This window comes from Lissotriton vulgaris, chromosome 7 (assembly GCF_964263255.1).
Source record: "Lissotriton vulgaris chromosome 7, aLisVul1.2, whole genome shotgun sequence".
NCBI classification, from domain to species: domain Eukaryota; kingdom Metazoa; phylum Chordata; class Amphibia; order Caudata; family Salamandridae; genus Lissotriton; species Lissotriton vulgaris.
In genome coordinates, this window is record NC_141695.1 from 995534087 (window position 1) to 995558070 (window position 23984).

The 23984-nt window shown below is 45.3% G+C and overlaps 1 protein-coding gene across 2 annotated transcripts in view; it reads left to right on the forward strand.

Annotated features, from left to right (window-relative positions):
- The window catches only part of RARS1 (arginyl-tRNA synthetase 1), a 209097-nt gene extending 190281 nt beyond the window's left edge, over nucleotides 1-18816 (forward strand). For both annotated transcript variants that reach the window (XM_086931412.1, XM_086931413.1), the window contains exon 15: nucleotides 18583-18816. In XM_086931412.1, coding sequence (XP_086787538.1) covers nucleotides 18583-18692 — 110 coding nt within the window. In that variant the 3' untranslated portion in view covers nucleotides 18693-18816. The remainder of the gene's footprint in view (nucleotides 1-18582) is intronic.
- Nucleotides 18817-23984: the final 5168 nt, after the last annotated feature.

The following is a 23984-nucleotide window of genomic DNA, read 5'->3' on the forward strand; positions in this document are numbered from 1 at the left end:
ATGTGTTTCTCTGGGTATTGCATTATTGCTCACGGCAAACTACCAACGGTGAGCCAAGGCTACTCCCAGTGACACTTGTTGTAAATGTAAAATGTAAAATGTAAATTGATACTTGTATAGCGCACTACTCACCCACAAGTGTCTCAAGGCGCTTGTACGAATACCGCTGTGGAATCCATCCTGGCTTTCCCTGTGAGGCGTCCACTCCTTCGCACCCCCAAGGTGGAGGCCAGGCATCCATAGCGTTCTGGGGGCCGTTGTGGAGATTAAGCAAGCTATTGCCCAGAGTTGCAGAGTGGGACTCCATGATTGGAATAGGCACAGAGGCGAGAATTATCAGGTCCGTGGAATTTTGAGCCCAAGAACCGCCGATGCGGGGAATTGAGCCCTAGTCCCGGGCTAGACCTCTGCATCAGGGTCTGCCGCTCTCATCATTGAGCCACACTTCTCCACTGCTGTTTCAGTCTTTCAATTTAGGCAAGTCTGGCTCGATTCCGGTTCTTATCAGACCTCTCTCATTGGGTTGCATTTTGGATTCTGAATCGAACCTCAAATCAGGTTATAAAACTTCAGACCACATCTTTAGTAAAGCCTTTCATTACATCCCTAAGAAAGAGTCTGGAATTGAGATCTGGCGTAACCTTCTTGCCAGAATTTCGAATTTGCAGTTTTGTTCCCAAAACTGTTTTTAGCAGCGCAAATGTGGCTGCATGTGCCAGAAAACAAAAGCCCTGCGAAAAGATATTAGTAGGATTGAGAATGTAAAGAAGATGCAACAAGTTTTGCACCACGACAGCTTATTATAGTCAATGTTGTCACCAAATTTGGCACGTTTAAATGTATTGTACGATATGACCTGTTAGCAGTTAGCGGGAGAGATGCTGAATTGCCATACAAGGCACATGGTAAGGTGGCAAAGTAGTTTTTTTGAGGAACTGCACTCTGAGGATAACTAAAGAAAAACTCGTTTGTTATCCTTTTCCTAGAGCTGTGTCACTGATTCTGATGATGTCAAGTCATGCTTTCTGTGTGTCGTTCTAAAGAATTAGTGAATAACTGCTTCAAGCTCTAACCCATCTCTGTGACAGAACACTACTTGCTATTCTCAGTAGCACACCTGAATCCATAATAAATTCATGCCACCAAAGGAGACGTCAATTACCGGAAGCATTTTTTTTTACTACTTGACTTTCTGTTAGTCACATGCAACCCTGACAATATAGGCGTGAGACCAAAGATGTTAAGATTAGATGATTTCGAGGACGCAGAGTCTAGCTGCAGTTTCCTATTTTGGACTAAAATTTTCAGTTAAAGTTACTAACAGGGTCCCATTACGTGCATGCCCAAGAGCAGTGGTCCTCAACCTGTGGTCCGTGGACCACAAAGGGGTCTGCGACACCTTCTAATGGGTTCCACGACTGTTTGGAAAATTAAATAATATTAACATGAATAAAGAAACAAAATGTAAAAATTTAACTGTTCTGTAAATGTGAAAGCATTTTAATTTGACGCCTAAAAATCAAGTTAGTATCCCATAATTGATTCTGAGAATATAGTATGAATGATGGGTGGCTTCAGTTGAATTTAAAAGACCTCTAACGTTGCAATTAAAATGTTGAAATTTTTATATTTGTTTGTGAATTAAGTAAAATATTTAAATCATTTTTGTATTTGTTTGATAAATGCTTCTTACCATATTTTTGGGTATTATTCTGATGTTCGGTGACCCAAGCCTGGGTCACCGGTTTCCAATAATAACTAATTGAGGGTCCCTGATTCGAATAATGATTCATTGGGGGTCCCCGGATTCCAGTAATGATTTTGTAGGTTCACAAAAGTCAAAAGGTTAAGAACAACTGCCCTAGAGTACAAACACCGTATACCTTTTATGATGAAAATATATTTCTGGAGCAATTCTGCATCTAACCACTAGAGAGCAGGATGAAACAACGTATAGTCTCCTACACCATCAAGTTGCGAAACCTGTGTTTCTTTTCAGGGTTACTAATTGCCATTTCAAAATAGGCACACTTTTATTGATTTGTTGAAACGGAAACTGTTTTACTTACTGGGAATTTTTCTGGACGGTCCACCGGTGCAAACCATTCAACCCGATTTTATTTTTCAGCTGAAATTGAAAAAGAACATTGATCGCGATTTTCGAGACAAATAAGTAGTGAGGAAAGAGTCTGAATGCGAGCGACTCGGCTCATAGATGCCTTTCACTGCTGTCTGGCTCTCAGTCGATCTGTTGTGCTTCACTTCCCCCACTGCCCGTGGCAGGCGGCAGTAGATCTGTGCACTCTGGCCACTGTGAGAAAGTAGCTCTTTCTCTTCTCACACAGAGAAAACGTGACTGGATGAACCGCCCTACCGCCTTGTAATTTTGTTTCTAATACTGTTTTCAACTTTTCAGTCAGTCAGTCAAAATACACTTTATTCGATTTTTCTTAAAATCATAAAAGGCAAGGATAATACATACATTTAAAACATTTTAAAAATACCCACAATACATTTATTTTACACATCATCCTTTAAAAAGTCAGTTATTTAAGTTATTTAAACACCATAATATGTTAAAAGAGAGTTAAAATTGATATATTGGTACACTTTTAGTTTAAGATAATACAGTTCTAGGGATTCTTTTGTTTCTTCCTCTATAAGCGGCTGTAAGAAAACTTGCAACACAAAATGTGACATGTGCATCTGGTAACCGTTGAAGGAAAAGTAAGGCCGGTCTCACTTGTATAAAGCCCATAGTTTTCAGGAGAGGTATTAGATATTTTCCCCTCTCCATATTGTAAAGCCCACAAAAAAACATGAAATGGAGAGTGTCCTGATTAGAAAACTGGTCGCACTCACAGGGTGGTGCATGCTCTGGTTTTCCCCACACAGGGAAACGACCTAGTGAGTAGTGGATCAGGTTCATTCTAAATCTGGTTAATAAAAATCTATGCAAGGGTTTGGTGACAAATTGCAAGTATGGTTCCATAGAGGAGGAAGAGGATAAGACCAAATGTGCTCTTACTAATGGTTTGTTGACTTCAAGCTCCTCTCTCTCTAAACGTGCCCTCCCCTGGAATTCCTTCTTAATCCATGCAATGTCCGCTTTCCTAATATTTGAAGGTGTTGTATATAGGTCGGGTCTCCCGAGGGCAGTGAAAGATGACTTTATGTATTTCAGCCATAATATTTTCATTGCCCCCTCCCTTGCAATCACATCTTTAAGAATTTTGTGATTTAAAGACAACTCTGTGTTTAACCAGGTATTAGCCCAGAAAAGTAAAGGGGCCAATTTCAGTCCATCTGTGATGTAGGGTAGGCCAACCTCTTCGTGTATGGAGTAGGTGGATGTAGAATTTGGGACCAATAAAATTCCTCTAATAAGCTTATTTTCTACCCTCTGCATACTATCCAGGTTAACATACCCCCACAGAGCTGCACCATATGAAGCAATGGAAACGCATTTGCTTTTATAAACTTTTAACACAGCCTCCATTGGTTTAGCCCCTAATCTTTTCGTGAAGGCCATCAGGGCTGCTGTGGACGGAGCTAAAGAAATATTCTTGGCCTTAATCTGCGGGACCCAGGAGCCTTTCTCATCAAACAGGACCCCTAAGTATGGGAAAACAGGGACCCTGGAGAGAACCTCACCCCTACAAGTAAAAGTTTTTGTGTGTAATTTATTTTTCTGTGGGCCCACAATCATTGTATGTGATTTGGTTACATTGATCTTTAAGTCTAAGTTACCCATGAAAGAGCCAAATAGCTCCAAAAGAGTTTGTAGACCAATGCCCGTACGGGCGATGAGAACGGCATCGTCCGCATAGAGGAGAGCCGGAATCTGCTTCCCACCTACCCGCGGGACATCTGCATTGCCTGCTTACAAGGACTTCCCCAAGCCATTTATATAAATAGTAAATAAAAGAGGGGCCAAGATGCAACCTTGGCGAACCCCTTTCTTTGACCTGAAGCTGTCTGAGCATCGCCCTTCCCTAGAAACCCGGACCTTCGCAGAGAGCCCCTGGTGCAAACTTGCTATGAGTGCCACCAAGGAATCCTCAATGCCAAGCTCGAGGAGTATGGACCAGAGCTTGGACCTATTAACCAGGTCGAAAGCCGAGGAGAGGTCCATAAAGGCTAAATATAGTGAGCCCTCCCCGGCCACTGTGTACTTGGATATTAGGAGATGTAGGTTTGAGGGTAGGAGAACCCCGTTTCTCCCTGAAGCCGTATTGTATCTCTGCGAGGCCCCCACAAAGCTCCAGGTTTGCTCTCAATTTAGTTAATAGTACTCTGCCCAAGATCTTAAAGGCAGAGTCTATTAAAGAGATTGGTCGGTAGCATGCCGGATCCTCCCTATCTCCTTTTTTAAAAATGGGCACTATGACAGATGTTGCCCAAGTATCTGGGAAGCATCCATCATTTGTCGCCCTGAACACGTTGGTGAGGACTTTGGACCAGGTAGTTGGGGCATATCTAAAAAAGTCTACCGGGACTCCATCTGGACCCGGAGCCTTATTTTTGGTAGAGTCCATTATAGCTTTGTACACCTCCTCCTCGTTAAACTCTACTGCCGATAGCCCCAAACCTAACCCCATGCCATTTTCATCCGCAATGTCATTACTACCATATATATTTTGAAAATGGTTAACCCATTTCTCATCACTGATGATGCAATCGGAGATTGTGTTAATCTCTCCCGAGAAGAATTGGTTATTTATAATGTCCCAGAATCTCCTACTATTACGTAGAACATCCACATCAAGAAAGTCATTCCAGGCATTATTTTTGATTGTATTTTTTCTTGTTTTAATAATCAGTTTATAATCCCGTCTTAATTTGGAGATTAAAGTTTTATCCCTCGGCTTTGTTTTAAGTGCATTTTTCAGGTCTCTATGGGCTCTCGAACAGTTGATATTAAACCATTTATGGGGCTTAAGTGGCAGTCGGGATTTGGGAACTGTGAGTTCTTTAGCTGTTTGTGAGCAAATAAAATTGAAGGCTAAAATAATTTCACTGTTGGTGGCATTTTGGTCTAGACAGATACACATGGGTTCCTCTATCTTTGGGAGCAGGGATACCATAAAGGTTTCCTGGACCACCTTGCCCCACTTGAGCCGTCTGCCCTGATCACTGGGCACCGTCGATGTGCAAGCCCTAGGAAGACCCAGGTGTTTGCTCCATAAGTCACTCCAGTGAATCTGAGCAGACACTGGGTTGTGGTCACTATGTGGTGAGGCAATTACCTCGTATTTTTTCACCTTAGAGGTTAGACCCTGAAAAATAAAAATAAAATCTATCACAGACCCACTTTCTGAGCCTTTGTAAGTGGGCAACAGTTCGCCACTTCCTGTATTGTGGGGTTCAAACATGTTAAGGCTGGCAAGAAAAAATTCAAGCGCCTCCCCCGCTTTGGTGTGAGCAAAATGTAGGTTACCAGTGTCAGTCTGACCCTCCTGATTGCCTAAGTTACATTTTAAAACACATTTGTGAGTGTTAAAATCGCCTAATAATATAAGTTCGAAATTAGTACGTGTTTTTTGACTGTAGTCATTGAGGACGTTTTCCAGGTGGTCCATGTGGGCTGTGTCTGTTTGTCTGACCCATGAATTATAGAAATGTATTACCACTAGGATGTGACCTGGTGAAATAGTCCACTCTATAATTAAAATATTTGGGGAACCAGACTCTAGTTGCCTAAACGTCCCTGCCAATTTAAGAGAAAAAAGCAGAACTAGCCCACCTTTGGCTCTTCCTGCACTACTTGGTATTGCTGGTATAGTAAAACTTGAGAAGCCATCCAACCAGAAAGTTGGTGAAGTATCCCATGTTTCTTGAAGTGCAATTACATGGTTACTGGTTAGTAAATCTAACCATGTGGGGTCCAGTCTTTTGGCTCTGGTGCCCGCCACATTCCAGCTAAGGAACTGACATGGAATGAGTTCCCCCTCCCCTAGTGAAACTAATGACGATGGCTGAATAGGTGTTGGTTGTCAGTCATTTTCGTCTAAGCCCACTAGGGGGGTAAAACTATTTGCCAGTACCAGATTGGAATGCGGACTTTCAGTAACGTGTCTTTCTTGTTGTCGTCTAAGGGGTATCGTTTGCCATGAGGGCTTCTTCTGTTTCAGCGCCTGGACGCCTCAGGGCAGCTGCAGCGCTCTATAAGTCACATTTTCATTTCATTTCATTTCATGAGGTACCACCCTTACCAGACTTTGGGAATGAATGAAACTTTGTACTTAGAGAAGAATTGCCTTTGTGGGGTGGGTAGAAGAAACCTAATGGGACTGGTCTAATAATGTCATCTTCTTGAATCGCTGATCCGTCCCAAAGGAGTCTATCTACACATTGTATGTTATCAAAATTTACCACCACACAGTCACCCCTCACAGATTTTGGTCGGCGGCCCACCCATCTTGCAAAGATGACACTGTTTGAAATATTTATACCCCCACAGCTATAGTTTACACACCATTCTTTTGCCTTTTCAATTAAGCTATTGGTGGATTCTATTTCCCCCTCAGATAGTGGTGGTACCCCTACAAAAACCGCTACAAAAGGTACAACAGCGGGGGGGAGATGTAAATGTGCTTTAGAGTATGCAACAGTTTTTGACTCTACTACTTTATTGGATGTAACTGAAGAAGGTTGTGCGGTGCCTACTTTACAGTTCTCTTCACTCATACTCCTCCCTGTTCCCTGAACGGTCATAGATCTACTTGTAGGGATAGTCAACAGAGGTTAAGGGGCAGATCGACCCGTAGGTCCCATGGGTGTCGATAATTGTGAGGGAGCAGATGTCTCAAGTTTCTTAACTAGGTTATCAATAAGTACACATTTCTTTAGTAACCCTTCCAAACATGTGTTCATGGTATCGACAATGTCCTTAGCAATCCCCACTAAAAGGGGTTCAATCCGTTCCTCAAAGAGGACTTCAAGGTGTTCTTTAAGTATGTCCTCTGTAATAAATTTATTGGTGGGAACCCCATCTCCTTTCTTCCTGGATGTCGGTTTAGTTTGAGTGGCCGGGTTAGTTGACAGGGTGGGTGGAGGGTTCGCTGGTATACCACTGACTTGTGAATCGGTTTGCCCAGATGTTAATGGTGGTTTTAATATAATTATTTCAGGTTCCAAGGGGGCACCTTGATAGGGATTAGTTTCTGGGGATGATGGAACAGTCACTTGTAAACCCAGTTCCTGTTGTGCGGTTTCTATCTCTTTAGATAGGGCCCCCACTGCAGAAGTCAAATAGGAAATAATATTTTCAGAATATCTAGCCACCTTCGGTTTTTTTACGCCCAGCATCAGTACAGGTAGTGTTTTTGTGCTTACCCATGTTCTGGTTGGATGGAAAGGGGGTGGCCCCGCCCTGCCTCTTCCTGCCGAGGACTGACGAAGACTGACCCGCTCTTGTCCCGGGCTTCTCCCGGCGCTCGCCCGCGCTCGTCCCGCGGGACGGTGTACTGGCGCTGCCTTTGTACGCCTCCTGGCGCTGGTGAGGGCGTCACTGTAGTGGGAGGGGCCCCGGCGGAGCCAAGCCCGGCCGGGAACCTGGCGGAGCAAAGCCCGGCCCTTTGATGCTGGTGCTGCGGCGTCCGTGGAGCTGCCGGTGAGTCTGTGTCCCCCAACCAGTGTTCACTACTGGCGCTGCCTTTGTACGCCTCCTGGCGCTGGTGAGGGCGTCACTGTAGTGGGAGGGGCCCCGGCGGAGCCAAGCCCGGCCATATGTTGCTGGTGCTGCGGCGTCCGTGAAGCTGCCGGTGAGTCTGTGTCCAAATTTTCATCCACTCTCTCTTTTAACACATTAATTTAATTTGCATGCTGTTGACATTTTCCACTGGTGGGGATGGAGATGAGGTTGATTTATCACCTCATTATAATGATGTCCGCTTTTCATGGACTTGGAAGAGGCCAGTGGGCTTGATCCTACCCCTTATACAGGGTTGAACTCTCCATTTGTACCTCCCGTGCGAGAGAGTGCATCATTTGCAGTGGTAATCTGATGAGCAGCTGAGGTCTTGGGCCTACAACTCTCTTCTATTCAGCCTGCGCCAGCCACATATGAGCTCTTGCTCTCTTTGAATGATGACCTCACTGATAACCAAATGGCACTTGGTCAAAGCCCTGTTCTTGACCACTGTGAATAGGCCATTGACAAGACATCACGGAATTCATACAGCCAATGCAAACTACACATCCAGTAGGTCATACGAATACTGAGAAGACTGGGATTCTCGATCCATTGGGAGAAATCGTCAACAGCACCAGAACAAAGCAAGATATTCTTGTGGGCAGAGATTGATACCATACATGCCAAAGTGTTCCCCAGCAGGAAGAGAACATTGACGATAATGAAGGAAACCCGTCTTTACCGCAAGGGGCAAGTTCTGACAGTGAGGACGGTGAGTAAGCTGATGGGAATGATGGCGTCTTGCATTCGCCTAGTCCAAAATACTTGACTACACATGAGGCCATTCCAGGAATGGATACAGCAGCAATGTTCACAGGCAACTGAGAGTTGGAAAGATCTAGGGGTTGTCACACACACAGTGCATCAGGAAATAGCGTGGTGGAACGAGCAAAACATATCACAGGGGAAACCATTCACACAACCAACTCCAACAGTGACCACCACGACGGACGCCTCCCAGCTGGGGTGGGGCGCGCACATGAACAAGCTCAAGGTGAGGGGGCTATAGTCGCAACAGGATGCGTTCAAGCTCATCAATTACTTGGAACTAAAAACAGAGTTCCTAGCCTTAAAAGCATTTCAGAGGGCGCTGTACGGAAACAGGGTGTTGATCCAAACAGACAACACCACAACCATGTTCTACATCAACAAACCAGGAGGAACACAGTCAGTAGCACTATCAAAGCTAGCACAGGCGACATGGGCATGGGCCATTCCACTGAAGATAGATTTACTAGCAATACATTTCCCAGGGAAGGACAGCATGGAAGCAGACAGACTCAGAAGGCAGACGACAGCGTCCCACGAATGGGAGATCAACCTACAGTAATTACAGAAAGTGTTCCGGAAGTGGGGTACACCACAAATAGACTTATTTGCAACATACCAAAATGCAAAATGCCAACACTTCCCACCCAGACAACCAGACCACTGGTCACAAGGGAATGCGCTATGGATAAGTTGGTCAAAGACATCTGCATACGCTTTTCCCCCGATACCACTGATACAAAGGGTGCTCAGCAAATGCAGGATCAGGAACATGTCGCTGATAGTAGCACCTCAGTGGGCCAGACAGTGATGGTTCTCACAACTAGTGGAGATGGCGCAGGCACCAGCACACAGATTCCCAAAGTGAAGGGACCTGTTAACAATGCAGAACGGAAGGGTGCTACACCCAGAGCCGGAGAGCCTCAGCCTGGCGGCATGGCTCCTGACGACCTAGAGTTTACACACCTCAAACTACTGGCGAGCACAATGGCAGTTCTCATGGAGGCAAGAAGGCCTACCACAAGGAAATGCTACGTTGCAAAGTGGAGAAGATTCTCAGAATGGTGCATTAGAGAAAAAATGCAAAGAAAAATCACAAGGGAGTCAACAGTGCTAAAATACTTAACGTATCTACTGCAAAGTAAACAAAGCTACACATCCCTAAGGGTACACTTAGCGGCAATTGTGGCTTACACAAGAGGAGAAACGGAAAAGTTTCTTCACCTTCTAAGTAGTAAAAAGATTTCTAGAAGGAGCAAAGAGGATCGCACCTCCAAACAGATTGCCAGCACCAGCATGGAACCTCAACGTAGTGCTAACTCAATTGATGAAGGCACCATTTGAGCCGATTCACAAGGCTGCACTGCACATGCTCACGCTAAAGACGGCCTTCTTAATGGCTATCACATCACTACAAAGGGTAAGTGAGTTGCACGCGCTAACACTTCAAGAGCCCTACTTAGCCTTCTCCTTCTCCTACTTTGCGGCCAAAACATGGAATTCTCTCCCCGCCCACCTCCGCCTCACACAGAACCACCTCTCCTTCAGAAAACAACTAAAAACTTGGATATTCGATAAGTAAAATACCCCCCTCCCTCAAGCGCCTTGAGACCCTCTGGGTGAGTAGTGCGCTATACAAATGTTAAACTTGAACTTGATGCACAGTGACAGGATTGTGTTGAGAACAGACCCACACTTCATGCCAAAGGTGGTGTTTCGGTTCCACATCAACCAAAAAATCCAAATACCTAGTTTTTTCCAAAAAACGACCACAAGCACAAAGAAGGCGCTGCACACACTGGACGCCAGACGTAAAAAATGTATCGTTTCTTACCTGTCGGTGCAGTTTTGCAGCTTGAAGACTTTCTGGATTCACTAGCGAACCCACCCTCCTCTGCCAAAAAGATGAGACCGGAGGAAAGGGATTAAAAATGAACAAGCCTTTCGAAAATGAGAGGAAAAACAAGAATAGCACAAGAAAAGAAAAAAGATTCAGAAGATGACGACCAAAGGGTCCACTTTACTACATGTGTGGACATATGTGCAAACTTCTTTATACCTTGTGGGACACTCCTTTTTAGGTTACTTTGTTTCTCAATTATGATTGGTCTGGAACACTGTGTGTTCTCTTGAATCTTGTACTTCCATGAACATGTGCCCCATGGCTTTATACAGTGCACTGAAACCAAATGAGTTAGGATTCTTGACCTAACAAGCTTATTGGAAAGTGCCCCCTTATGAAATGGTCACCCAACTTTATGCCTGGTATTTCTATGTGATTCTGACTGGACGTTGACTGGGTTCCTGCCAACCCGGTCCCCCAGTGCCAGATCTCTTTCCCAAAACTGTACAATTGTTTCCCAATTGGCAATTCCTTCAGCACTCCCTGTTTTTCCCTAGTAAATGGAACCCCTGGTTCCTAGAGCAGTGAGGCTAAAGAGAGCCCTTGATGGCCGCAGCACGAATTGTGCCACCCTAAGGGACCCCTCACCAAACACATACAGACTGCCACCGCAGTCTGCGTGTCTTGGTGCAGAGAAAAGTGAAAACAAGACCATGCAAACCTCCCTATGTGCCATTCCCACAAACACTGCTTGAAGTATAGGTAGCCATGATACGCCGATCTGGATCCCTCACCCTAGCTGCCGCCTGATGTATCTTCTGGATAAACAGCCAAGGCTGTTCCTTCTCCTACCTGGCGGCCAAGGCCTGGAACAATCCCGCCCGGCAACTCAGAGCCGCGCCATCGCTCCAGCAGTTCACAAAGCACCTCAAGACATGGATGTTCAACCAATAGGAAAATAGCATGATTCCCTCAGTGCCTAGAGACGCAAGCACTCTCTACAAATCTAATTGATTGATTGAAAAGTCACCCCTACGGCAGGCTATACAGCCCTAAGGCAGGGTCCACTTTACTACATGTGTGGACATATCTGCATGAGCAGATTTGTCCCTGTGCTGGCAAGTTAAATTTCTTCCAGTACAAGTGATCAGGGAAGCCATTTTGAGTACATGTGCTGGACTGGTGAAAACTAGTCCCCCAGCTACATGATGTCTTCACTGAAGACAGGGATGTTTGGTATAAAACATCCAATATTAATAAGCCCACACTGATTTCAGTGAAGGATTTATTAATACACACACCCAGAGGGCACCTTAGAGAACCTACCAACTGTGCTTTCTGACTAGCCTTCACCAGCCTGCCACCACAGATGAGTTTCTGACCCCCAAGGGTGAGGGCCTTTGCTCTCAGGAGGTAAGAAACCAAGTCTGCTCTTGCCGTGGGTGTTTATACCCCCTCCAGGGCCCATTTAGCGTCTGGACAAGGTGAGAAAATTAGTAGTCCAGTAGGTTTGTTTCCCTTCAGGCTAGTTCCACCCACGAAGGCTGGTTACCTGAAGTGAAGAGGAAATTTCTGTCATCTTGGTGATGGCAAACTTAGGAACTCTGGGTCAGGGTTATGCTCACTTCCCACAGGAAGTAGTCATATAGGGGGCACAGTGACCCCAGGGGAAAGTAGCCCATTTTCTACCGCCCTACGCTCCACTAACCGCCCTAAATATAGTATTTAAGGGAGTGCCTGGCACCAGGAAATCAAATCCTGCTGACCTGAACGAAAAAGACGGATGTGAAGAGTCGCAAGAAGCAAGAACAGAAGAACCAGCAACTGACTTGATGCCAACCCTGCCTTCCTGTCTGCTGACTTCCACAATTACGCGAAAAGATGACTTGTCTTCAAGCAGCTGTGTTCTCCAAAACCTGGCAGAACTGCCATCACTTCACCCAAGAACCAGGAGCTCCCATGGAACAGAGGAGCTGCTTCCCTGCACCTTGCAGTTACCAATAAAGAACTGTGAGGCTCCCAGAAAGCAAAAACTTGATGCTGGAAAGCACCACTGCACCTAGCCGCCTAGCCTCAGCTGAAGTGGGCCAACTGTGCCCCCAGCCCCTTCAGACTTGAAGCCCACCTTGGATTTCCCCTCTGTGGACTTCTTGGCGTGGCCTGCAGCCTCTGTGTGCATGCTTCCTCTACGTGCATGCTTCCTCTACCAGGACTGCTCCTGGTGACAAAAGCCCGACGCCTAATGACACCTCTGCGCCTGTTGCCTCTGACCCATGGAGAAGAGGACCACAAGTTTCCCCGCACTCCTGAGCAACATGAGGCCTGAGCCCTCCTGTTGGTTCAGCTCGACTGGCCTCCCAGTCCAAACCTGCAGCCTCTTTTCACGAAGTCCGATCCCCATAGACTAACATTGGGCACCCAATGCTGTATTCCATAACTGCACCTGGCCACCCTAGTCCCTAGAGGTGATTTGCTCATGCCTGTTTGCACCTTGCCCCATACTCACCTTACGTCCAGGAGATTGGTCTCATAATTTGCTGCACTCTACCTGTGTGCCGTATTTGTTTTTCCTCCATTAGGATAACATTGCAGCAACTGAGAAATGCACTAAATGTTGACTTTTCAAAGCTTAAAGAATGTATTTCTACGAACTTACTTACCTGATAGTATTGATTCTGGTGCCAAAATATATATATATATATATATAAAGAGAACTGTTATTTTTATAAATTGGTGTGAATCTCCATATTGAGTCGTGTGCATAATTTATTGACTTTGTGTGTATTTTGCAGATGGCTAACACTTCTCTCTTTAACCCTAAGGCTTCTCAACCACACGTCCCCTCTAGAAGAGCACCTTGAGATTGCTAGAGCAGGCCCTGTCCACTAGTAAGGGAATACCTGGACACTCTGTATGGTGTACTTCATTTTGGTATACCATATAAAGAGCCAGCTTCCTTCAAAACTATATAGCTGTCTCTTCCCACAGACAATGAAGAGCTAGATTGCTGCTTAAATGAACTTAAGAAGATGGATGGTTGAATTAGTTTGAAAACGCTATTTGGTTGAGAATGAACTTCAGGGCATACTTGTAGCACTCCGCACTGAGATGAAGGCATTTGCATCTGCATTGTTTGGTAATATACACCTGCAAGAAGTCTGTAGCCTGCTACTTAGATGCAGTGCATGGGCCGTAGTATGGAAATGGCACACAGTTGTTTGCAACACACCTTACAACAGGTGTGCCAGGTGAAAACAGGGAAAGTGTGCACTATTGCAATGAATGTGATACCCCCAGGGAACTTGCCAACTGGTGATGCCCTGTGTTCAGCACATTGAGCGAAATAGGGAACGGCTGCGTCAAAGCTGCTGCGTGTTTCACAATGCAGGTGGCAACCGGCCAGCACTTTAAGGATGGGTTAGAGATCTTCCTGCAGGCTGGTGCAGTGAATGACTACACCTGCCTGCAGTGGGATGTCAGGAGGGTCAATGGCTCCCAGTCCTCCCCATCCTGAGGCTAACCTTTAGGATGATCACTGACAGTGCTTCACCTTTTTGTGGGGCACAGTGAGTGTGCCTCCTAAGGGCCTGTGTGCATCTGTGCCCTCGTCTATAATATAGTGCAGAGGCACAGTGATTCCATCGTCAACATGGGGCCACACCCTCATCCAAAAGAGGAAACGCCCTCACATGATAGCGCTAGTGCTACATGTGTCACCAGTGCTATTAGTATTACAGAAGGGGCCATACTAGGGTCTGTGGCTCCTTCTGTAATACCATTTTGCCCCCGGGGCACAGTGTATAATACGGCTCGATAACTTTGTGGAGCATTACTCTCCTGATCAAGATTAAATTTACAGGTGTGCCATAGTGTAATAGTGTAACAAGCATTTACAAATCAATGGTCTCGTCTTTGGTAAAGTTAGAGCTGTTGGCATTGCTCATGACATTATTTTTGTTTTTAAAACATATAAATAAATGGCATTGTCATTTACAATGCCAATAGCTTAATCTCTCGCAAATGCGAGACCTATTGCATTTGCACCCACGCACAGAGCCACACACACAGACACATACACACAGACAGAGCCACACACACAGACAGAGCCACACACACAGACAGAGCGCCACACACACAGTGCGCCCCACACACAGCTCGCCACACACACAGCTCGCCACACACACTCAGCGCGCCACACACACAAACACACAGAGCGCCACACACACAGAGCGCTACACAGACACAGAGCACCACACACACACGCAGAGCGCCACAAACACGCAGAGCACCACACACACACAGAGGCCACACAGAGCGCCACACACATAGAGCGCCACACACACAGAGCGCCACGCACACAGAGCGCCACGCACACAGAGCACCACGCACACAGAGCGCTACACACACACAGAGCGCCACACACACAGAGCGCAACACACACAGAGCGCCACACACACACACAGAGCGCCACACACACAGAGCGTCACACACACACAGAGCGCTACACACACACAGAGCGCCACACACACACAGAGCGCCTCACACACAGAGCGCCACACACACACACAGAGCGCCACACACACACAGAGCGCCACACACACACAAAGAGCGCCACACACACACACAGAGCGCCACACACACACACAGAGCGCCAAACACACACACACAGAGCGCCAAACACACACACACACAGCGCCACACACACACACACATCACCACACACACATCACCACACACACACAGCGCCACACACTCACAGAGCGCCACACACACACAGCTGTTGCGTTTGAGCGTTACTAGCATGCACGGACCTGAAGCATGCTTGTCAACATTTGGGACCACCCAATGGCAAGAATTTTCTGCAGAAACGGAGGGCGGCTGCCACCTTGGAACGAATGAGCCATGGTTAAGAAAGAACTTTTAAACAAGAAAAACAATCGCAATCAGGGAACAGAGGCAAGAAAAACCAGCACAACCAGGGAACAGAGGCAAGAAAAATTGGCAGAACCAGGGAACAGAGGCAAGAAAAATTAGCACATCCAGGGGGCAGAGGCAAGAAAAAAACAAAGGGCGGCTGCCACCTTGGAACGAATGAGCCATGGTTAAGAAAGAACTTTTAAACAAGAAAAACAATCACAATCAGGGAACAGAGGCAAGAAAAACCAGCACAACCAGGGAACAGAGGCAAGAAAAATTGGCAGAACCAGGGAACAGAGGCAAGAAAAATTAGCACATCCAGGGGGCAGAGGCAAGAAAAAAACAAGCACAACCAGGGGGCAGAGGCAAGAAAAGCGAGCACAACCAGGGAACAGAGGCAAGAAAAACTAGCACCATCAGGGAACAGAGGCAAGAAAAAACTATCACAACCAGGGAACCGAGGCAAGAAAAACGAGCACAACCAGGGGGTAGAGGCAAGAAAAGCGAGCACAACCAGGGAAAAGAGGCAAGAATTTTCTACAGAAACGGAGGGCGGCTGCCACCTTGCAATGAGTGAGCCATGGTTATCAGTAACTTTTAAACAAGAAAAACTATCACAATCAGGGAACAGAGGCAAGAAAAACCAGCACAACCAGGGAACAGAGGCAAGAAAAATGAGCACAACCAGGGAACAGAGGCAAGAAAAATTAGCACAACCAGGGGGCAGAGGCAGGAAAAAAACAAGCACAACCAGGGGGCAGAGGCAAAAAAAAACAAGCACAACCAGGGAACTGAGGCAAGAAAAACTAGCACAACCAGGGAACAGAGGCAAGAAAAAACAAATCCAACCAGGGAACCGAGGCAAGAAAAACTAGCACAACCAGGGGGCAGAGGCAAGAAAAGCGAGCCAACCAGGGGGCAGAGGCAAGAAAAGCGAGCACAACCAGGGAAAAGAGCCAAGAAAAGTGAGTACTACCAGGGAACATAGGCAAGAAAAACGATCACAACCAGGGAACAGAGGCAAGAAAAACGAGCACAACCAGGGAACAGAGCCAAGAAAAAAATAGCACAACCAGGGAACAGAGGCAAGAAAAACTATCACAATCAGGGAACAGAGGCAAGAAAAATTATCACAACCATGGAACAGAGGCAAGAAAAACTAGCACAAACAGGGAACAAAGGCAAGAAAAACTAGCACAACCAGGGGGCAGAGGCAAGAAAAAAACGAGCACAACCAGGGGGCAGAGGCAAGAAAAGCGAGCACAACGAGGGAACAGAGGCAAGAAAAACCAGCACAACCAGGGAACAGAGGCAAGAAAAAACTATCACAATCAGGGAACAGAGGCAAAAAAAACGATCACAACCAGGGAACAGAGGCAAGAAAAACGATCACAACCAGGGAACAGAGGCCAGAAAAACGAGCACAACCAGGGGGGAGAGGCAAGAAAGTGATCACAACCAGGGAACAGAGGCAAGAAAAACGAGCACAACCAGGGAACATAGGCAAGAAAAATGAGCACAACCAGGGGGCAGAGGCAACTGGCAGTGTGGCGCACTGGTCGATTCTCTGAAAACACTACATGAACCGAAGGGGGGGGGGGACTAGGAAAGGGTGGAACAGCTTAAAATTGTTTCTAGGGTCTCCCTCTGGAAAACCGCTAGGCCGCCCAGACTCCTAAACTTTCCCATCCTGCTGCCAACTCAGCCCGGAGTCGCACCTCGGTTTCACGCACCATGGAGGCTTCCAGGCACCCCTTCTTCTCCTCTCATACCCCAGCGCAGCAGCAGAGAGCGTGTCCCGGGGCTCTGAGGCCCTCTCCTGGCCCTGCTCCCCGGGCAGCGCCATGTTGTGGTCCCCTCAGCTCCCCCTGACTCACCTTGGCGATGGCCTTCGTGTAGCAGGCCTGTAGGGCACCACCACCCGGGTCCTCCCGAAGCACACAGTGACTTTTATGCTGCCGCCGCCGCTGACCCGGAGCAGCGCGGGCCGGGCAGCGCCATGTTGTGGTCCCCTCAGCTCCCCCTGACTCACCTTGGCGATGCCCTTCCTGTAGCGGGTCACCGCCTGCTCGATGAGGCTGGAAACCTGTAGGGCACCACCACTCAGGTCCTCCCGAAGCACATGGTGACTTTTATGCTGCTGCCGCCACTGGCCCGGAGCAGCGGGGGCCGGCTCAACACCGCCTCCAGCCGCGGCTCAGCAGGGCACCCACCCCGGGCACCGGCATACGCAGCCAGCCCGAGTCCCCAGCCGGAGCCAGGGAAGGAAAACGAAAACAACGGAGATCCGATGAGTGCTGCAGCAGCGCGGCCCGGTCCATCCCGCGTGCAGACGCGACTCCTGTTGGAACACAGAGAGTCTACAGTGTGTCTGCACACGCAGCCTGCAGGCGCCAGTCGGCCCTCTGATTGGTTAATAAGGAACACCAATGGTAGTGTTTTTTGGTAGTTGTCAACGAATCAGAGAGCCGACTTGGGCGTGCAGGCAGCGTGATGGGGGGCGTGTTTTGGACTGAGGACGTCACGGAGAGAAAGAACTGAAAAAACACGCCGCCCAATCCGAAAAAGACGGGCTTAAATTGACAGACAAACCTCTTCTCCAATGGCTGGCCAGCATTTAGGAGGCCAGCCAATTGAGAAGAGGGGCGGGTTTAAGCCTCACTACTAGAAAACATAACATCTCGCCAGAGAAACCGCGCAAGCGCAGCCTACGCTAACCGAGACCTACAAAGGATGATGTTCAAGATTACTTCTAGCCCACACTTGTAAACGAGTGTTGTTTTCTTTTCTGTGGAAATTATGTAAATCCATGGTAGATTGATACTGCAAAATGGAGCAAATATGTTAACTGCACATGATATCGCACTGATAGAATTGTAAGCGGGGTATTGTGTGTAGGATAGGCTGTTGTAAACAAATGTTTTTCTTGTTCAGTGTCTCCTACTCTGACCACTTTAGTACTGAGGTACTCTTCATACCATAGACATTTACTCATCAACTCTCCCTTAATTCACATCAACACTGGTCTTGGTTTTGTTCTGTTTCATGTTCTCCAGTCGTGCAATGCATGGAGATTAGGTCTCCCACTGTTAAATGAGGCTTAAAGCACTAGAGACACTTCGGAACGTCTTCTTCATCTAAGCATCTCTATTATCGCTGTAACTTTAGACTTATGGAATTAAAAGTGGGTTGGTGAGTGTTAGTAATCCTAAACTAATTCCACTTTCTTTGTGTTTAAGTCTGCAAGTTTCATTCGCTGATAATGGTTTTCCATTTTCAACTGATTGACAAGGGAAGTAGTATAGTTGGCATGAAAATACACTTTTTAAGTTCATAATCCACTCGTTTTGTTTTTCAGGTGAGATTGTAAAGGTCAACATGTGGAGAATGCTTTTGTGTGAGGCGACAGCTGCTGTAATGGAGAAGGGCTTCAGTATTCTTGGAATTAAACCTGTCCAGAGGATGTAATTTTTCTGAATATGGCAATTTTTTCTATTATTGAACGGATGACAGCTCAAGGTTGATTTTTATTTTTCTAATTACCTGTGTCTCATGCAAAGAGAATGAACCAATAAAGACGTTTCTGAAATCACTTGGTTTCTGCGCTCTGTGTAAGCCTTATGAACTCACAGTGAAAGGTACAGTCTTCTCACCATTACAAGAGCAGAAGAGAAACGGTTGTGTTTACTTTTTATATTATACGGTCAGTGACACAGAAGAACAGATGACGTGGACTTTTTGATAAAGTCACAATTTTCCAAGATGTGGCTTTTTGGTCCCATTCATTGCACTTTTTCTTTGGGTCGTCCTTAGATGATTCACAGTTTGAATCATTGAGAAATCGTTTGGAAGCAGCACAATATGACAAGGCTGGGACAATATACGAACTTTGTTTCCTTTCTCATCTGCAGACAATATTTAACCAGAAACTTTATTGCACAGCTTTTAATGCATTTTAGTAGGGATAGTAAATCTTAAATGTCCTCTAGCACAAAGTAGATCCCTTACATATCTTCCCCGAATTGCTATCTTTGTATCGATCAGTATTTAACTATAACTTGGCAAAATACTTTCCTCAATTAGGGAAAATACATGCATGTTCTCAAATGTGCAGGTGCACGTCCAAAGGAACAACTTGCTTCTCTTCTCTGCACATATGTTGTCTCCTTTTTCTGAGATAATAGACTCCTAATTAATTAAACGTTAACATAACATACCTTTCCGTATTGTAAACTGGTTCCTCATTACACAGACATCTGACACAAGATGGTTCAACGTATATTTCTGTTTTATTTTCCTGAGGAAGTCTCTCCTAGCTCATGCTCTGGAACAGAAATAGTCTGAGTTCTTGAGCACCTTTATCTGTGTAAATGTCATTTTAAGAAATCTGTTTGTGTCTAGTGCTTTTTACAACTGCGAAGCCACAATTATGAAGCTGCAGCCTTTTTGTTAAATATAACTAGAAGCTTATTGCGACCCATTTTTACCCGATTGGTAATTTTTCTTTTCTTTGAAAGTGTTTTTACACAATACACATCCCATGTCTAGATGAATGACTGCAGTTACATGCTGAATTGTTATTTATGTAAAAATAAATCATGGAAAATCTTTAGTGAACAGTTGTCACGTTAGTGCTTCTTTTGATATAACACAGGTTCCTCACACTAGCCTCTTATTAGTTTACTTTCCCAGTAACTATACCTTTCATAGCATGAATTTTTTATTAATCTAAAAGAGTTCACAGCCATTGAAGCGGTTAGAAACAGTTTTTCTGTCCTTGTTCAGTGGTTTTTAGGTCTGTGTCCAGTGAATATTTTGCTTTATCAAGGTCTGGTGATTTGAGTAATTTGGAGATTCTCACTGTGTGAAGGTAGTTTGCAGTTTCCATCCCTCAGGACAGAAAACCGCTGGTCAGAGAGATTGCTCCTGTGAGCTCCAATGTTTTTTTCCTTTGAAGCAGAGGCAGATAAATGTGATGCAGGTGGCTACATTTGATGCCCGATGACATCAGTATAGGTTGGTGGAGACAGCTGTTCCTCAGGAGATGGTACACATCCTACTCAAGGGTAAAGATCACCCATTGATGTAGTAGCAAGGTTAGATAAGGATAACCACAAGATCCGAAAGAGCCCTAATTCCTCTTCTGGAGCTTCACTATTTAGCCTTTACCTACTAACAGCCTTTTTATTTCCTTCTTACACATCTGCAAACTAAAAACGCTGCTCTTTTGCTGCTTCTTTATTTTATTGGGCACATTCCTCAAGTCAGGAGTTGATTATGGATTCAAAGTTTATTTTCCTTCAGAGTGGACAAACTCAGACGATTTAATCAAGGAGTGTTTATTTTAATAAGACAGCTTCATATCATGAGCATGATGACCTCCGACAGCTTCTGAAAATAAGGACGTGTTTTAGGGGACTTATGGATTAGTGTATTTTTTGTATCGAGTTTACATCCTTAGGCTGGCTGGCTAACACTTACCATTTTCTACCAATGGTTTGAGCACGTTTTATAGCGAAGGAATAACATGCTTTTGGAAATTCACAGCTGTATCCAGATGTAATTGTAACATACACATGGGGGGTTTGTCCAATTTAGTATCATGAGGCTATTCTAAGTCATTGACTTGGAGCACCATGCTGCTTGCTTCAAGTTCTTGTTCATTCTTTAGATTCCAAGACCTGTTATTATCCTCATAGATTTCCTCAACCCTTGGGTTAGAGGGTCATTTGTTTTCTTTGCATACTCTTGAGCAGTGACCCTTTTTGCCTCACACATTGCAATTCTTGTTTATGGCAGGACATCCTTTGAATGATGCAGGATGGAAGTTGCTTCCACAGTGATAACAGCTGGCATTCATGCCCATCTTTTTGTGTTTCCAAGTGTCTGTTTTCGTTAGTTTGCTGACTACGCAAACTTCTGCATTTTTCTTTTGGTCAATCTTCTGAAACTTCCTTTGCCCAAGACACAGACTGTTCTGTAGCTTTCGCTGACTTAGTTACCCTGTCTAAATTTGTATGTGTTTGTTGCATGTGTTTAACGTAAGTTGATCCTGTTGGTTAAGTTGGTGACTGATCTACAATCACAAGTCACTAAAAGACCACTTAACGCTGTCAAATATTCATTTGATGACTCTCCTCCTGTCTGCCGAAAAGTGTAAAAGTTATACCATTAATGGGGTATTAAAGTAGTTCTCTAAACGGAGAAGGGTTTCTTCATAATTGTACTCGTCTTCTCCCTCTGATTGTTATGCTTTGGGGAAGTTCCTAAATATTCATTGTCCATTTGACCCCAAACCGTGAAGGAGAATCCCCTTGCGCCGTTCAGCTGACATTCTTGTCACAAATATAGCAATGATGCAGTTTCAAACCCCCTCCTTCTATTTCCTCCCCGGAATGAGTGATTCCCCTTTACATTGTAGGAACGTTTGCGGTGAGTTAAAGTACATAGTTGTAATGGCACGGTAAAGAAGGATGAAAGCTGAAAAGAATATGACAAGAAAATAACAAAAATCTTATATAGAAGCAATTTGTGTAGTAGGGGAGAATTGATAGTTTTTGTGTGAATTGGAAGTAATTAACACACTGCTTCCTCTGAAGGATAGTAAAAGAAGAATGACAGTAAGGCAGTATGTTGTGAAGCTTCGCATTACAGAGATCGCGAGGCAATTCTGAGTTTACAGTAGAATGAAGGTTCTTTTATGAAAATGAGGCTTGGTGTGCCGGTGTAATCTTGGGGAATTCCTCTGACAGCATGCTTTCAACTGAGACTGAGAGCCTGTCCAACAGCCTTATTCTCCCACAATCGACCTACTAGCCATGGTCGGAACGGCAAGTGGCAGAGTCAGTCACTATTGGCTGTGTGGAGGAGGGCAGGAAGGCGTCGCCCATCAACAACAAGGATTGGTAAAAATGGCAGCATCACTCTTAAATTGATCAGCGAAAGGCAGTTCTACACATCGGTACTAAACAAGGGTGATGTGTGCAGAGTGGCTCAAGGAGATGGCGCACGCGTCGTGATGAAGTTGAAATCCTTAACTGCATCATTACAAAGCTCTAGATTGTCATGCAAATAGTAGCAGAAGTTTTTCTTCTCATCTGCGTCACTAAGGTAAGTGTTGCGTCAGACAAACATGAAGAACCGGGTAATTAAGATCAAGCATTTATTTGGCAAGACAAAGCATACATCTAATTAATTAATTAAAAAAATAGCTGCTATCTACAACTAGATCAGCTATCACTGAGTTCAGGTGAACCAAACGTTCAAAATGAATGTACCAAGGGTGGAAGGAATGCCGGATGATAAGGAAAATTTAAATGCAAGACTATCACATTACCCTGCTTTGCCAATCACATCTTAGCGCCACTGGAATGATTCCCCCCCACTCCACTTGGACCATATTGGTCATGGTGCCCTTTGACATCAGGTGACTAAGCACCACCACTCCCTAGGTGACTGTAACTGATGTGGGATTTTGAAGCACAACTTGTTTGTTGCACTCTCTCACCTTCCCCCATGCCCTGCGACATACCTCCCTCCCCTTTTCTTTAGCCCCACCTTTCCATATTCTGCCCGTACCATTCCTGGTACTTTTCAGTTTATTAAGAATATCACATAATTCATTCTTAATGCCAAAAGATAAATGCCAGCTAACTACTCAACATGGCATCTAGCAATCTCCCCTGCTGTCTACAGGGAACCCATTGCCCTTCCTTTCAATTCCTCCCCCATCCATCATTTGGTATCTGCTTGATTTGCTTCCCTTGAGTATCACTCCCCACAGTTTTGTGTATCTTTACTACTGGGCTCCCCGCCATGACCTCCACCAGTCGAACAAGTAAACCACTAATAATTAAGTCCTGGCATGTACATTGCTTCACAGACTATGTAAGGAGAATCCAAAGGAAGATAACTCCTTAATGATTGCTTGAAACCTTTTACATGTGTCTGATAGGGATTATATGTTGCTGTCCTGCCCCTGTGGCACATCATCTTACATCGACTGTTATGTCTAATTGTACCATACTAGAGACTGTAGTCTTTGATCACTACTTGTTGAGATTAAAGTGTTTTAGTACATTTTCCCAAATATGTGTATGTTCTTAAAAATGGGCCTGGATCACATGTAGTGGTGTAGAGTGAAACAGATACCAAACAAATAGTCAAAGGTAGAAAGAAACATGCAAAATAAATAATAAGGGTTAACCTTTTAATATCCATCGGTATTGGGATTAAAGGGCAAAGTTTACCCAACCTTGCTTCACCCTTTCCTTAATCTCTCTCTAGATTTGGCACTCCTCTGTTTTAAAGGGAAGAGCAGTCCAATCCCCAAATGTTACCTTTTGCTCAGATATCTCTAGGGCTTCTCAGTATTTTTATGCTATTAACTACTCAGTACCATGTAGAGTTTTCTTTCTTGCCCGAGACACCTCGGGAGAAGAGGACAGCTGACCAACCATTCCCTTCTGGAATCTCAGTTCGTAATCTTTAATCTCGGGGTCACATTCTTGACTAACATTCTCTCACAGTAATCATTTTGGAGTTTGCCGCCTTGAGTCTCACACTAAGCATGTGCACAGAAGATATCTGATTAGGGAGCTTGTTGTGAATTTGCCGCCACTGCGAAGAGTCATTCTCACCCTGATTTTACCTGCTGGGGCACCGTTGTTGCAGGAGCCGCCAACGCCGAGAGTCATCAGGGCCATTTTGACTGACTGACTGAGAGGGAGGGATAACATACCCCGGTCTGCAGGCAGATGG